The 16,765-nt window shown below is 46.0% G+C and overlaps 1 protein-coding gene and 1 non-coding gene across 5 annotated transcripts in view; one reads left to right on the top strand and one right to left on the bottom strand.

Moving 5' to 3' along the window:
- Vps11 (vacuolar protein sorting 11) overlaps positions 1-16,765 on the bottom strand; it is a 133,864-nt gene that overhangs the window by 41,402 nt on the left and 75,697 nt on the right. For 3 of the 4 annotated variants that reach the window (XM_075684227.1, XM_075684226.1, XM_075684229.1), the window contains 6 exons: positions 15,804-16,089; positions 14,569-14,744; positions 6,878-6,928; positions 6,731-6,819; positions 1,130-1,204; positions 981-1,068 (listed from right to left, as the gene is read on the bottom strand). In XM_075684227.1, the coding sequence (XP_075540342.1) occupies positions 981-1,068; positions 1,130-1,204; positions 6,731-6,819; positions 6,878-6,928; positions 14,569-14,744; positions 15,804-16,089 (765 nt within the window). The remainder of the gene's footprint in view (positions 1-980; positions 1,069-1,129; positions 1,205-6,730; positions 6,820-6,877; positions 6,929-14,568; positions 14,745-15,803; positions 16,090-16,765) is intronic. The other variant, XM_075684228.1, reaches the window with a different exon arrangement.
- TRNAS-GGA (transfer RNA serine (anticodon GGA)) lies at positions 261-335 on the top strand. Its single transcript has one exon. It is a non-coding gene; the product is annotated as a tRNA-Ser (tRNA).

Raw genomic sequence — 16,765 nt, 5'->3', positions numbered from 1 at the left:
CTCGCGGCTGCGCCGGAAAGGCGGTGGTCCCGGGTTCGAGTCCCGGACCAGGACGAATTTTTCTTCAACTATGAGGCTTTTCTTTCGAGGAACCCGTATGGGTTTCCTTTGTAGCAATTGCTATGAACGGGTGGATTTCTGATTTTTCCTTTATTGGTTACTCCTCTCCACCTTGCGGGTTTCCGCCGAACTATTACGTCAATCTCTTGCCTTGCTTCATGTTGTCGAGAAATTCGACTTCGCTCTGCCATCTGCTAGCCGCCTGGTTAGCTCAGATGGTAGAGCGGCTGCCCCGGAAAGGCGGTGGTCCCGGGTTCGAGTCCCGGACCAGGACGAATTTTTCTTCAACTATAAGGCTTTTCTTTTGAGGAACCCGTATGGGTTTCCTTTGTAGCAATTGCTATGAACGGGTAGATGTCTGATTTTCCCTTTATTGGTTACTCCTCTCCACCTTGCGAGTTTCCGCAGAACTATTACGTCAAGATGTTGACTATTAAATAAAATAATTTTGTGGATTTTATTCTCTTGGGAGGCTGTGAACAGGCCTTCTGTTCTATAGTTGCATTAAATATTCAGCGATATTTTCTTTGGCACAGAGAATACTCTGTGCTAAAGAAAAATGTTCATGAGGTTTTTAACAGAACAGTCACGTAATAGCCACCAAGTTTTGAAATGGGTCCGAAGTACCACTCTCTAGAAAATCAATGAGCAAATGCACTTGTATTTTCTTGAAATAAGTTTCTCGCTCTAAACTGGACACAAATGAAAAATCAAGGTTATTGGCGCCAAGACAACAATAGTAAGGAACTCTAGCATTTTATGACAAAACTGCGAAAGTTGGCAGGCTGTGTTTCAGCAAGCATTTTTGCCACGAACACACAAGCAAACGTGCACGTAGAGCCCTAAAAGCATGCCGTCCCATTGATAAAGAGGGCCCTGCACAGTAGACATTCCCACCAAGTTCCTAGCAAAAGGATATGCTGTAGCACAGTGGACAGATGCTGGCTGGCACCCTCAGCTCGTGCAAAGAAGCCAAGTGCTTGAATCCAGAGGTTGGAATCATAGATACTGCAAAGGTAATGACCTCAGTCACCGCCAGCTCACTGCCTCTAGGGGGCACTACACGCACCCAAACTTCTCACACAACTTGATCACGCCATCATAGTCACGTTGGTCAATATGGTAGGCGAGGATCTGGTGGTACCTGCAAGATTCCAAGTTTTGATGTACAGCACCACACACAGTTACCAAGTCTGTCCAAAAAGTAACAGGGCTAGGCCTGTTCTGTAGGCGTTGTGTAAAATAGGGGTACAATTTTTATGTAATCAAGTAACGTGACGTCTTGGTAGTGTGTAACTATAATTAAAGCTTTTTGTAACTATTTGACTTTTTATAACATACATTCGTGTGCACCCTTAGCTTGTCATGTCATTCAGCTGTGAGAGCTCTGGAATAAACCGTGGAGATGGAGCAACGGATCAACATAATATTTGCTGTCCGGTTGGGGAATAATTCACTAGAAACACTTTAAATGCTTCGGCAATTGTATGAAGATAACACCTTGTCATGCAAACGTGTTTGAGTGACACCATAGGTTCAAAGAGGGGCACAAGGAAGTGGAAGATCAATCCAGGAGCGGGAAGCCTTCAGTAAGGAAGACTGATGGTAATGTGAAATGGGTAAGACCAGATGTTGGGTGCTTGCTGATCGTCAGCTAACTGTTCAAATGATTGCCAGCCAGTTGCATATGCAAAATGACAGCACTTGGAATCACCAAAGATTTTTGTGTGCATGAACTCAGTACAGAAATAGGGCAATGGCTGCCGAACTCTTACCAAAAGGAGCTCCACATGTAGTTGCGTCAATACATGATCACACGTTTTCAAACTAAACCAGACTTCCCTTAGAGATTCATCAGTGGGTATGAAACATGTATTTGTTGGTATTACCCAGAATTCAAGCACCAGAGCTGTAATGAAAGTCTCAGACTTCGCCGAGACCAAATAAATCAAGGCAGTCCAAGTCAAAAGTGGAACACTTGCTGATCACGTTTCTCAATGTGAGAGGTACCGTCCACATTAAGTACTCACCACAGGGACAGACAGCTATCCGGCAAATGTATACGAAAATACCATGTGGCATTTGCATCACTTAGGGCACAACAAGAAATGGAACTTGTGGCAGGACAAAACTTTGCAGGACAAGATCCTGGCCAAAAGGAACATCACTATCTTGAAACAACCTCCCTATTTCTCTGATCGTGCTCTCTCGAACTTATTTTTATTGCCCAAGCTGAAGGCGGCTATCAATGGGGCTCATTCTGAAGGTGCAGAGGTGGCCAAGGGGGCTGTAATAACAGTGCTGCAGAATATCCCAGAATAATCCTTACGCATAGAGGTGTGGTAGAGATGGGTGGAAAAGCATGTTGTTAGACTGCAGGAGAATTACCTTAAAGAAAGCACCTTGTATTTTGCCATTTGGCATATAAACAAGTGTCAGTAATACCAGTCCCATTACTTTTTAGACGGACCTCGTATATTTAACACTTCCTCAACTATGCACTTATACAGGAGCTCATTCATGTTGATATCTTCTTTTTTACTGTAATGAAGTACATGGCAGTCTTCGAAGCAGAAAGGATAGCAGATGACGGAGCAGCCAACACCAACAAGAGGACGACAAAACAGAAGCGAAGGCCTTGTGCAGTGAAAAAATATTAAAAATCGCTCTTGGCAGTTTGAGTGAACACCAGTCGGACGAGATCATTCGAACATCGCTGGACCAGGTGCGCATGACTAGACCCACAGAGACAGCTGAACCCACATCTACGCGTGGTGTTCTAAAGACCAGGTGGCCGTCTACAGGAAGCAGAGTGCCTCCGGCCGTCGCCAGAAGCACAACGTCAAAGCGGTAGAGGTTTGCTGCCACCTTATGCTAAAAACTGCTGCTGTCATCCATTCGAGTTTGCTGCCTACTGCTGTCATCCATTTGAGACTGCTGTGGGCTTCCGTTCAGTCGGTGGCAGTCTGCGTTTCCTGTCCGTTCTGCCATGTACTTCATAACACCTACATGGTTGTTCACCAATGAAAATTTGTCAAAATTGGATCTGTCACTTTTCTTCAAGGGAAGCAGGTGCCACCTAGTTGGCGGCTCTTCAAGTATGGAAATAAAGAAATGTTGCTGTTCAAGCTACGAACTTGCGCACTGCATGCAGAATCAGTCACCAAAGAAAGGGCTAATCACAAACTCCCATAAGCCCATTACAGTGCTTACAGAAATTCAATTAGACTCGAACCTCACTTGTTAACAAATTTATCACTCTGCAGTCACTTATTCACAAGTTCCAAATAGGTGGTGTCAAAATCACATCCCCTGCAACAGCTCTCTTGGAGAAACAAATGTGAACCTCAAAAGCCATGCTTTTGTGGCCTGCATGTGGCAGAAGTGATTACAGGAGCCGGAAGCATGTCATGGTCACCATGTTTTGGACACCACCTATTCATAAAGGCATCCATCACAAGCTTAAAAGAGCTGAGCTAAGCTCACTCCAGGGCCTACAAGAACTAAATTATACTCAAACCTCACTTCACAGAGCTAAGCTCACTCCAGGGCCTACAAGAACTAAATTATACTCAAACCTCACTTCACAGGAAGGTTTAGGGCTTTAGCTTGGCGGCTCCTATCTAAATACATGGAAACATATAAATAGCTTTCTTTGGCAACCACTGCACCAAATTTGATGAGGTTTGTTGTATTTGAAAGAAAAAGTGAAGATCTGGTTACCCCTGGAAACCAAATTTTGATTTAGGCCAGCAACATTTCAATTGCCAATTTTTTTAAAATGTAACTATCAAGTTTACAACTCTAACTCGGCAATCAAGAACGATACAAAAATTATTTGAAGTGCATCTAATAGTACATCTAAAGCAGGCAATATTGAGATATTATACAGGGCTCTCAATTACACCCCTTATACGTGAGAAGGACTTTTGCAGAACCCTCACAAACATTGTAACAAATTCACATAAAATATAGATTGATAGATCAAATTTGTTTGCTTCAGATGCTCTAACAGATGCTGTTTACAAAACCGTGATATTCATTTTTGGTGCAGAATTGCAGATCGGTAAGCTTCGTGGCTGAATTATTCTTGCTGTTGTTTTTTTTAGCATACCAATTTTTGACAATCTTCGTGAAAAAATTACTGCCCTAAATTTAACCTCTGCTTCCTATCATCACTAGAATTGAACTTTCTTAAATGCAAGAAATCTTATTCAAATCGGTTCAGAGGTTGCCTCATTAACAGATTTCTGAGTTCTACATGTACTAGAATAAGCTGCATTGGAGTTGGCACTGAGCTAAAGCTTCCTCTTAAGAATTAGGCCGTCTATTTACAGTCACTTATTCATTATCTCATGACTCAGTCACAAAGCTGCTAGCCAGCTTACTCATTTAGAACACAGCTCTAAACCAGCGTGGTTGTCAAGGTTTTCAGTCGCTACATTTTTTACTATCAAACAACACTTCTCTGGTCATACGGAATGCGGGTAGCTCAGCCAAGTAAAACAAAAATCACATTTCTAGCTCGCATGCGCATGCAGCAGCCACATTAATAGCACATTCAGCTGGTTGCTTTCGAGTACTTTGGAGGAGTGCTTCACATCTGACTGGTCAAAATTCAGCACTCGAAACAAATTGGCCTGATTTCTTCAAAAGTATCACACTCCAGCTCAATATTCTCAGAGGCCCTCTCACCGTTGACCTGACAGCATGACCAAGATCTGGAGAAGTTCAGTTCAGAAATGAGTACCAATTAGTAGGGGTGTGCTAATACTTGAATATTAATGAACTGAATTGAATAGGGGACATTCAAATTATTCTATTCATGAATAGAATATCTACTATTTGATTTTTCGAATATTCAATATATATTCGATGTGGAGACCCACACAGTGCCACAGGTCGCGTGTTCTGCGGAGCCCCTCGTGTTTGATGCCACCCAACCGGCGTTCATTTTTGGCGCAAAAGGCGCACTGAGGGTGAGAACGGTGATCCAGTCACATGATGCGTGGTCCTTTCACTTGTCATGCTGATTGGCCTTACTATAACCCACCTGCAGGAAAGCTGGAATAGCCGATTTGTGTTTTAGAGAAAAACTGGAAATAAAAGCTTTCTATGCAATAAATAAAAGACTGCCATAAAACACAGGCACACTATCAAACTGAGAACTTCATTGGTATTGTTGCATTCTCCAGGGTAGCGTACCTCACCGCTGCCGATCAGTTGTTGCGACGCCTGTTTATCAAAGCTCGACCGACATTACTATTGGGTAGCGTGGCATTGTCGGCGGGCTGCAGGCATCCGGTAGATCATGGCGACCAGGCAAGGACGAGACGATTTCTAGTGTGAAACTTGAACCGTTTATTGAATGGTTGGTGAAAAATGAGAAGAATAGAATGAAGTGTAAAAAAGTACATTGCGGGGCCGCTTAAATGGGCCCTCTAAAATCGTAGGCAGGATCTTGCTTATGTCAATGTCACGTGACATGCACCGAGTCCCACGGTGCTTGGCGGCAGCACCCACTGCTCTCCGGTGAGGTTGCACGAGCCCGCCTACGCAGGTGGCAACCTGCAGGTCTGGGATAGTAGACACTCATCCTTTCTTCTAGGCGACAATGGTTCACGAAAAGGACGTCTAGTTGCGGAAGGGCAACTGATCCATTGTCCCAGTTGACGTCTTCACGAGCGTGCTTTCACTGGCGGCAGCCCAGGCATCCTGTCTGGTTAGCAGAAAGGGTTTTCACGCACACACACAAAGGGGCTCGTGAACATTGCTGGGCATCCACCAGGCCGGCATCCACTCGAGACAACCACAGCGAATTAGGAATCCATTCTTCGTTTCACTTAGGCATGCATACACACGAAGGGGCCTGTAAGTGCTGTGGAGCACCTGCCAGACTGGTAACCACTCGAGACAAGAAGAAGGGTAAAAAGAAGGACACCGACCACTGAATGAATACAAGAAAAGACGTTTCGGCTCCCCTGACGGGAGCCTTGTTCACAATGGCAAATTGGAAATCCATCTTCCTTTTCGGTTGAGCAGGGTCTTTAGAGCATCCTTTTTGCCCAGGATGGCGCATGCCGACCGTTACAGTATTCAGCACAATGGAACTAATTAACTAATTCATTGGTTGCAGAGGGGAAACGCTCCTTATATGCAAGAGAAACTCTATTGATAAAAAAATACTTTCCACACCTTCGTATACTCGAATTGAGCTGTAATCTGTGCTGGCATACTAATTTCGTGTTTCCTTTAATAAAAGTAGATCGTACTGTATATTTTGATTTTTCTGTATGAACGTAAGTTACTGATAGCTTGCTGCATTCTTGTTATGCAATGCTAGGAGATTCCTGAGCATGTTCAGCCCTGTGTTCTCTTACCAAAAATTTGTAAGCATGAAATTTTGTGAAAATCTGATATTCAACATTTGATTCAATATTCAGCTTATTTTTCTTGATTCGATTCTGTATTCGATTCGAAGTCTACTATTCAGTATTTGCGCACCCCTACAATTGAGCTAACCAACAGCGAAATTACCCAACAGCAATTATTGTGCATTCGAGCTTTCAATAAAATATTGGTCATAGATGCTTTTCTTTGTAATACACTTGGTTAATCAGCCATGGTACCAAGGGCTAAAACAGGTAAAGCTGCAACAACAGCAACTCACAACTTGGCCTTCTCGTAGAGATGCAGGATACCTGGCTTGAAACCATTCATCTGGCACAGCACCAGGGCCTGGTCCAGGTCATATCGCGACTGCAGTGCACAACACTTTCTTGTGACACCACACCTGCTACATGTTGTGTGTACTCACCTGCATGTTTCGCAGCATCTCCATGATGTGCTGTTCCCGAGCCTGCCGTGCCTATACAGGTACAGAAGCCATTTCATTTAAACACTCTGTATGATAGCATTCATAGGCCTGCCAAAACTTTGTGCACACAATTCCAGTTCTCTCTGTAGTATTCCCAGATTTGTCAACGCATGCAATAAAAAGACTGGATAAAAATACTGGACATCCAGTATAAAAACTGGATGTCAGGCAAGCGGGTCGTAATACGGTTTCAGGAGGTTGACATGTACTCTCTCTTGCCCATGACGACGCAGGTCTGGTGACACTGTGAGTGGCTCGACGATGTAGTTGACCGGTGAAGTGGCATTGATGATACGGCACGGACCGTGATAACGTGCGAGGAGTTTGGAAGAAAGGCCAGGAATGTGGGCTGGTATCCAAAGCCACACAAGCGAACCAGGAGCAAAGTTGTGCAGTGGCTGATGAGTATGGTTATGTGGTGTCTTATGACGTTCTTGAGTCTCGCTAGTCAGGGCACGTGCCAGCTGACGGCAATCTTCAGCATATTTGGCGACTTCAGAAAGCGGAGTATACTCTGTAGCGTCAGGTTGGTACGGCAGTATAGTGTCCAAAGGGCATGAAGGCTCATGGCCATACACAAGGAAAAAGGGATAAAAGCCGGTAGTTACTTGCGTCACGGTGTTGTATGCGAATGTAACAAAGGGGAGTACGGTGTCCCAGTTGGAGTGGTCAGATGAAATATACATCCGCAACCTGTCGCCAAGTGTGCGACTGAACCGCTCGGTCAGACCGTTAGTTCGGGGGTGGTACATGGTCGATTTTTGGTGAATTATCCTGCACTCAGTGAGGAGGGCTTGGATGCCCTCCGACAGGAAGACACGGCCCCTATCACTCATTAACTCTCGGGGAGCACTGTGGCGAAGAACAATATTGCGAAGGATGAAAAAAAAAAAACAATGTCACGGGCGGTCGCTGCTGGCAGAGCTGCAGCGTCAGTGTAGCAAGTAAGGTGATCTACGCCGACAATAATGCACAGATTTCCGCACCTGCTGAGCGGGCTATAGAGGTCGAGGCCGACGTGGTCGAACGAACGAGGCGGGCATGGTAGCAGCTGCAATGGGCCTGTGAAATGCTGGGTAGGTGTCTTGCCTTGTTGGCATGTAGTACAAGACTGAATGTACATGCCTCGCCAATAACAGCACTGACGCAACCTTGTGTAAGTTTTGAGGACGCTGGCACGAGTGCTTAGGGGATCAACGTGAAAAGACGCGTAGATGTCAGAGCGCATATGACGAGGTATAGCAAGGAGCCATTTCCGATCGTTGGGCATATAGTTGCGGTGATATAGAAAGTTGTCCCGCACGAAATTGTGAGTTGCTTTGCGAAGCAGTGCTCGTGTCGAAGGGACATCAGACGGAGCGGCAAGGTAGTCAAGTAACATTACAAGTGTTGGGTCTTTGCGCTGCTCTGTGAGCATGTCAGTGATGGTCAACGGTGACAAGGTGGACGAGGAAGCTGACAAAGACGCCAAATCAGGCGTCAGTGGGGAGCGGGAGAGTGCATGAGCGTCGGAGTGCTTGCGACTGGAGCAGTACATGACGCAGGTGTCATACTCTTACAAGCAAAGCGCTCAACGTCCCAAGCACCCTGACGGGTCTTTCAAAGAAGAAAGCCAACAAATGGCATGGTGGTCAGTAACTACGGTGAAAGAACGGCCGTAAAGGTATGGGAGACACTTGCTTAGTGCCCAGATGATCGCTAGGCACTCTTTTTCTGTGACTGAGTAATTTAATTCTGCTTTCTTTAGAGTACAACTCACATAAGCGACATTCATCATAGCCAGCCTTCTGTTGTGCTAAGACCGCACCAAGGCCAACTCCACCGGGATCGGTACGAACTTCTGTGGGAGTATCAGGGTCGTATAGGCGAAGAATTGGTGGTGAAATCAACAAGTGGCGCAACTGCTGAAATGCTGCATCATATCCAGGTGACCACGCTGCTATGCCGTTACTGGTGAAAAGTAAACTTGTCACGGGCACCATGAAGGTTGCGTCATTGTGTACGAAGCGATGAAAATAGGAACATAAGCCAATAAAACTTCTGAGGGTTTCGATCGACGTGGCCCTTGGGAAGTCTGCAATGGCGCAAAGATTGTCTGGATCCAGGAGGATGCTGTCTTTTGAGATAACGTGAGCCAAGATGGTTAGCTTGCTGGCAGCAAAACGGCACTTTTTGAGGTTAAGCTGTAGGCCAGCAGATGCGAGACAGGTCAGAATGTCATACAAGCGAGCGAGGTGTGTCGGAAAATCGGTTGAGAAGACAACGATGTCGTCGAGGTAACATAAACAGGTTTTCCATTTGTGGCCGCGAAGGATGGTGTCGATCATACGCTCAAAAGTAGCAGGCACGTTGCACAACCCAAAGGGCATGACGTTAAACTCGTAGAGGCCATCGGGTGTAACAAATTCACTTTTTGGACAGTAGGTTCGGTCATTGGGACTTGACAGTAACGGGAGCGCAGATCCAAGGAAGTGAAATATTCTGGGCCTTGTAAGCAGTCGAGAGCGTCATCGATCCAAGGCAGTGGATAAATGTCTTTTCTCGTTATCTTGTTTAGGCATCTGTAGTCGACGCAAAAGCGAATGGAGCCATCTTCTTTTCTTACCAATACAACAGGTGAAGACCAAGGACTTTGAGAAGGACGGATGACTCTACGTTTGAGCATGTCGCCCACTTGCTCCGTGACGATTCGGCGCTCTTCAGCGGAGACACAATACAGGCGCTGTCGCAAGGGGAGTTGGAAACCGGTGTCGATGGTGTGAGAAACACCGGTGGCATGGCCCAAAGACATCTGATGACAGCCGAAAGAAGAGAGAAACTTGTGAAGGAGAGCGAGAAGTTGGCAGCGATGAGATGGGGAAAGAACAGGGTTGATGGCATTGTCAAAACCCACTAAAGGTGATGAGTCTGAGACTGAAGCGATGGCGTCAATGTAACGGAGTGAGTCGATAGGAACATCGAGATCGTCAACACAGTCAACCACCTAAAGGTATCCTAGGGTCTCCACGCAGTCAGCTGATCGGGTACTGGTAGTAGTCAGTGGCCAGCATCACAGTTGACCCAGACGTTATAGTGAGCATGGAAAACGGAAGAAGGATGCCCTTGCACTGAACAAACACATCGGACGGCGTGAACACTACAGTGGCGTCAGATGCAGCATCAGAGGACAGGACAACAGCCATCGACGACTCAGGGGGTATGGTTGTGTCGGCATCAACAGTGAGTTTGTCGGCAAAGTGAGGAGAGCCAGTCAGCAGTGATTCACATAGTGGTAAAAGCAACACTTCTGCACGTGAACAGTCAATGACAGCGTGATGACGTGACAGGAAATCCCAACCAAGGATGAGGTCGTGAGAGCCCGATGGTAGCACGAAACAGTCGATTATGTACAGAACATCGTTGGTGACGACATGGGCCGTGCATACAGCTGAAGAGTGAATTCGCTGCGCGCTGGCAGTGGCGAGCACCAGGCCAGAGGAAGCTGTAGTCACTTTTCATAGTCTTCAGCAAAGGTTCTCATGAATGACGGAAACGGCTGCTCCGGTATTGATTGGCGCCACTGCAGGTACTCAGTCTACAAAAACAGTAAAAACATTTTGCAGCAAAGATTGAGGTTTTGAGAACATCGATCTTTGTGCAGTTCTTGCCTCAGGAACTGCACCAGTCAGTTTCCCTCTTCAGTGGGAGCTCAACGATGCAGGCAGGGGCGAAATCGAACGCCAGTGAGGGGCAGGGGAACGCCGAGCTTCTGACCGGCGATCAGTGTGAAGACGTCGCGGTGAAAATGGAGGCGTGGTGGCATGTTGTGGTGCGTAGCTTGGCGTGTCAAAGTTGGTATGTGTAGTTGGGGTGCGGCAGTGACAGAAGCGTGCCACATGGCTAGCAATGCCGCAGGCGAAGCAGATAGGCCAGTTCTCTTGAGTGCGCCACGTCTCAGTGGGACGAAAAAACTGCGGTGATGGTCGGGCAACTGGAAATGAAGCCAGATGCATGGGCAATGAAAAGGAAGCTGTTGGCGCAGGTGGCCGTGCAACCACAGCTGCGTAACTGAGCAGCAGCAACATAAGGTGAGTGGCAAAGTCAGTATAGGATAGCGGCACACTCATAGGATTGGATGGGGGGGGTTGTAGGAGCTGCAGGAAGCGCTTCAGATATCTGAGTCCGGATGGCTTGCTGCAGCGTTGGAGACAAAGCTGCCGTAGATGCGTCGCTGTGACGCAGCAGCAAGAGCTGCCTGGCCACCTCTTCACAAATAAAATCTTTGATATGCTGCGAGAGCGTCGAATTGGTTATGTCGGTAGAAACCGCTATGCTTGAGACGGAATCGGCGTGCCTACTGTTCTGGCGGGCGACGGAACGTTGGCAGTGCAGCTCGTCAAAGCTCTGGCAGAGGTTAATGAGAATGGATAAGCTAGTAGGGCTTTTGGCCAGCAACATCTGGAATGAGCTGTCCTTGATGCCCTTGAGGATGTGTTTGATCTTGTCATCCTCTGACATGCTGGGATTTACCCGCTTGCACAAATCTAGAACATCCTCCATGCAGCTGGGGAATGTCTCTCTAGGCTGCTGTGCGCGCTGGCGTAGACACTGTTCGGCGCGTAGCTTATGCACAGCTGGGTGATCAAAGACTTCGGCAAAAAGAGTCTTAAACGCTGACCAGCCTGTAAAGTCAGATTCGTGGTTGAAGAACCGAAGTTTGGCTATGTCGGTAAGGTAGAAAGGCACATGGGTCAGCTTAGACTGATCGTCCCATTTGTTATGGGCACTTACACGTTTGCACGATGACAGCCAGTCTTCCACATCGTGTTCGCTGGTCCCACTGAAAATGGGTGGGTCACGTTGACGAGGGACGCCGGCGCAGACGACAGTGGCAGCCTGTGGTGCAGGCAAAGAGGTGGTGGGATCAGGCATAGTGCAGGGTGATTTTGTTGGCAGGGTTCGAGTGCGGAGCTCCAGGACGAGGCGAAGGATCTCGGCAACCTCCACCAAATGCAACGAGGTTTATTGTCGTTCACAACATTGTGGAACGCTAGGTACAGAAAGGCACTGAAAGGGCTGTTCATAGCATGGGACTCGCTAGTGATCACGGCACGGTCCTTCGTCTTTCTCTTCAGTTGGCACATACACAGGGGCGTGTCTGCTTCATTACACTGTAAAATAGTTCTCAGGTAGGACACAAAGATTGGAGAAATGGTCTGTTTTGAAAAGCACCTACTATATATAATAGAATGCTTAGGCTTGCTGAAAGAAGAAAATGTTTGTCAAGCTGCTAGCATTGAAGTGGTGCTACTGGCCCAGCCATTTCAAAGCAACTTTTGGAGCAGCAAGAATGCATTTTATTGCAGTAAAATGGAATTTTGGAGCAGGTTTATGAAATGGATTGCAAACTATATTGTATGAAGTTTATTACATGGAGCTTCTACAATGGGCAAGCCATGTGAAAGCAGTACGTGGTCGCTAGTTCATAAACTCAATTCAAAGTCCGTTTAATAAAAGTGACCCCCCCCCCTTTTCCCATTGTCATCGCAGTCCTTACTATGGACTGTAACGAAGTAGTGATGTCCCAAGATTTGCTTAAAAAGCACTTCAGTGGCTTAAAAAAGCACGGAAGAACTTGGACGGGTTATGTGCAGACTTCGGAGGCATGTTGAGAACCTTCAACATGATCTCGCTGCCATAATTGTATTCTTAAAATGAAGAACTCAGCGAAAAAAGGTGCGTTGATAATACAGCAGAGCCTATGTAATCGCCGCACTCTCCCTCTTAACCTCCCTAAAATGGAATTAGTGTTTTTTTTTTTCCCTCAACATTGTTATCTCCAGATTAGACAAGTCCTCTGAAGTTAAAGCATCGGTAATTTTGATATAACTAATGCTATTTATGCACATAGTTGCTTGCCTAGCTGGTTTCAGTGCTTTGGCAGACAGTTTCTGCGAACAAACAGAGCCGGCAAATAAAAATGTTTTTCACATATTCAATCGTATATACGTGTATATTAAAAAGCCTGAACGATCAATATGAAGACAACTACATTTTGTCTGATTCTTCAAGAACACTTCCATTCTGTGATATTCATCATGGAATTTGACACTCCGTACGATAATGTTGCATTCATAGGCGGAAGTTTAGGCGCCACGATTTCAACGTAATGGCGTACACACGCGGAGGCTCGGCTAGTTCAACAACATCAACGACCCATTGCATTTGCCGCACTGACTCCTCCCCGATGCAGCGCTCTGTGCCAGCCGTGCCTAGCGAGGAATGATGGTTTGCTTCCACAAAGATGTGCGACAGTGGGCATTCACTGGGCTCACTCAATGACGCCACTTAATACTGACACGTGTACTTATCTTTATCGGGCGATCATGTTTCGCCGCCTAACAAATGTTATCGCGCAGCGCGGGACACGCCTGCATATATCAGAAGTTTCTGGAAAGTTATTGATGCTTCTATCCGCTGTCTGTTGTCGCCGAACCTTGTGTTATCTGATTTCATCGCCTGACGCGAATGGTGTAGAACTTTGTGGAAGGCACGCGAGTCCCAACGATTAAGTCTGGAACATTCGACGACTGCTGTATAAAAGCCGACGCGCTTGACCCGCTGATCAGATTTTTGCCGATCGCCGAGTGTGTTCGCAGCTACCGTTGTTCTTTGAGTGTAGCCTGTTTTTGAGGGCACAAGTTTACCCAATAAAATGCTTGTTTCGTTAATCACAGTTTTGCTGCCTTCTTAACTGTCCCTACCACGTGACAATACTTTGTTACGGACAGTGTTTCAAAATACCTCGATTGACAGACGTGGAGATCGCAGCAAAGTTAGCGGCCAAACGATGACGCTGCCAAAGTTGACCTCACAAGCACTGAGGTTGCCCCACTCCCAACTTCAATTGAGGCTGTAGCTGCTTTGGCCCTTCTGCGCCACTAGTTCGGTGCAATAGAAAGCACCGGCATATCACTTGTGGATCATTTAGACTATGTAGAGGATGCCATGGTTAAGCACGTGGCTGCCAATAAGAAGCAGGCTACACTGCTGCAGTACTTTCAGCCAAAGAAGTAAATACTTTGTGTGAAGCTTTGAGTGAGTATTTACTGCACCACGATTGGTTCATTGTTTCATTTATACAAGTTTTTTAGAAATTTTTTACGTGATTTTATATATTGAATTCTGGCTATATCTAACTATTTCGCGATCACCGCGCTGTTCGATATATAGAGGTTTGACTATTACCATACCAAGCTCTCAACTACACTGACAACAAAGAAGGTTCTCTTAACTCTGGAGGAAACCTCAAAACTGTTTACAACAACGCGACTGATCCTTCCATTGCCAAAATAATAAAAGAGCAACAAATCTGCTCTCTGCCAAGTCCATGGCCAACTCGAATAAAATCCCTCACTTCCAGTCATTCTTCAGCAACTGAAACAGCAGACTTGACTGATGTCCAATAGTACTATATTATGAATCTCTAAAGGAACCCCTCTAATAAGAACTATGAGCAATTATTCTTGGGGCATTTCCAACTGATTCAAGTCATTGTAAGTGTTCCCAGAACACCAACCCCTACCACCTTCTTTAATCATGCCTACCCTAGATAAAACCAGTCTTCCCTTACTGTTGCCTCAATTCCTCACCTCTGGGTTTGCCTCATGTTTGTAGGCTTGCAGATGCAATTCCAGCAGAGTGTTGTAGACCAGGCTGGATGAATCTGGCTGCACCTCTACCATATGCTGCAGGAATCGCAGCAGCTCTTCTGAATTGTTCACAAAGATGTGTATGAAATCTTCCGGCTGTGACCGACACGGCCAGGCTGCAAAGACGGAAGTACATTGCTCTGCTTACTCCTTCTGGCAATGAGACCCAACAAATGATGCTGCCACGACCACGGCTTTACTGTTTTCTCTCTGCACTACACATGCCAAGGCTCATACCATTTCGCTGATGACTGATTGGCAGTACTCTCAAGGCCCATCAGGCATTACAGAGAGGAGAGGAATGACATGATATGGTTGTGGCACACTTCCTTGCAGTTGGTACTGTCGGTGATAGCAGCAATAGAGGGCAGGGAGGTAGTTTCACTCGGTGCAGATTCACTGATTACTTCACATCAGAACATAACTTTAAGCAAAAATGTCTATTGTACCCCAATATTCTGCTTTTATTCAACCTTATTGCCACTTCACAGTAGCTCAGGTATATAAGGGCCATTGGCCTTAACATGCTGCCATCAGTTGGGCCCAGCACAAGAATCGAGCAAGTTGGGCACAATGTTGCCTAGATATGGACATAAGATTATCCACAGGTTGTGGCACACTTATTATTGTCAGCACTGAAGTGCCTGCACTCCCCCCCCCCTCAGGATTCACCAGTGGTGAGCATGTGTGTAGACTGTGTTTGATGAGATAAAAGATGTTAGTCTGGCTCCTGTGACAAATTCATGTGCAACAGCCACTAGCTAGCATGCGCAGTCTTCACTTCAATTTGGACACTAACGAAAGCCACCATTAGATGGGCAGACATGCAATGTAGAAAAGCTTATGAATTAGAAAGCAGTTTAGTGATCCTGCAACCTCATGGTAACCCCACTGAGCTATTAAGCTGGCATGAAAGTGGATGCCTGAGCATGTTGGTACTGCATTGCTAAAACCAAGAGTGCAAAAACAACAGACACAGAGCCAGCCATGAACACCAGGGCTCTCCACTTGCTAAGCTACACTTGCCACTAAGTTTGGTTATTCAATGTACATTTTTCTTAGTGCTCTACTTGATGTGGAATGCTTCAAGAATATGTGTACAGGTTGTTCCACTAAGACTTGGATCCACTGATTCTGTCAATTAAATGGTTTGAGGAGAGCACTAAGGCCCTTACTTCCACTGCGACCAGTGCAGAGTTGCATAAGCAGCTGGGTCGTCTCAGCCGGGATCGCATCGAGCAACGCCTTGCCATATTTCTGCATGTAGCCCTCTGCTTGTGCATGGTCCAGCTGGCTGATGTACTGCAATGCATCTGCATAGTCCTTGCAGTCATCCAGCTGAATGTGCACGTACAGGTCATGGCAACCGTGCTTCTTGGCCAGGTGCCGTGCTTGGGCAAAATAGCCAGCCTGGCGGCAGACCCGCACAGCTATCTCCACGTCAAAGGCCACGTCCTCCGTCTGCAGCCACAAAAGCCCAATCAGGTGCTGTTTCCTCATCATTTGCATTAACAAGAAAATGTGGGATGCTGTCGATTATGTAAAAAACAAAGAAAAAATGTGCATTGCATCTTATAAAGGTGATGTGTTTTATGAAAAATAATCTTATTGAAAAGAACAATGTTAGTGACTAACAATTTCAAGATTAAACAAAAGAAGATGAAGATTGCACTGTTCACAGTGCGTGCCAGCTATTGCAAAAGCACTGAAGGTCGAAGCGATACAGCAGGCTTCAAGGGTTATCAGCCCAGTCAATTTTATTTAGGTGTAAACAACAGAAAAAAACATTTCACTGTGGAAAACCCCATTTAATTACACCCAACTGGGTTCTTTTGATGTGTAGCTAAATGTCAGTACATAAGCATTATTGCATATCATTTCTATTGAAATGGAGTGCAAACCTTGACGATTCATATGCTTAGATAATGACAAAACATACATACTCCAATATAATGGAATGGATAGATGAATTAAAGAGGAATCCCTGTGCCAAAATCTTACCTGCATCACACACAAACAAAAAAAGATTTGCAGATGTAAGCGATTCTCAGTAGCCTACAACCCCATGTGCAACATGCAGTCAGGGTGCATGGTTAATGCAAATGGGGGCCGGGGGGCTCTGTAGAGTTTCTTACAA

The sequence above is a fragment of the Dermacentor variabilis genome, chromosome 3 (genome assembly GCF_050947875.1).
Source record: "Dermacentor variabilis isolate Ectoservices chromosome 3, ASM5094787v1, whole genome shotgun sequence".
Classification (NCBI taxonomy): domain Eukaryota; kingdom Metazoa; phylum Arthropoda; class Arachnida; order Ixodida; family Ixodidae; genus Dermacentor; species Dermacentor variabilis.
Note: the sequence above shows the minus strand (reverse complement) of the source record. Positions and strands in the feature narration are given on the sequence as shown.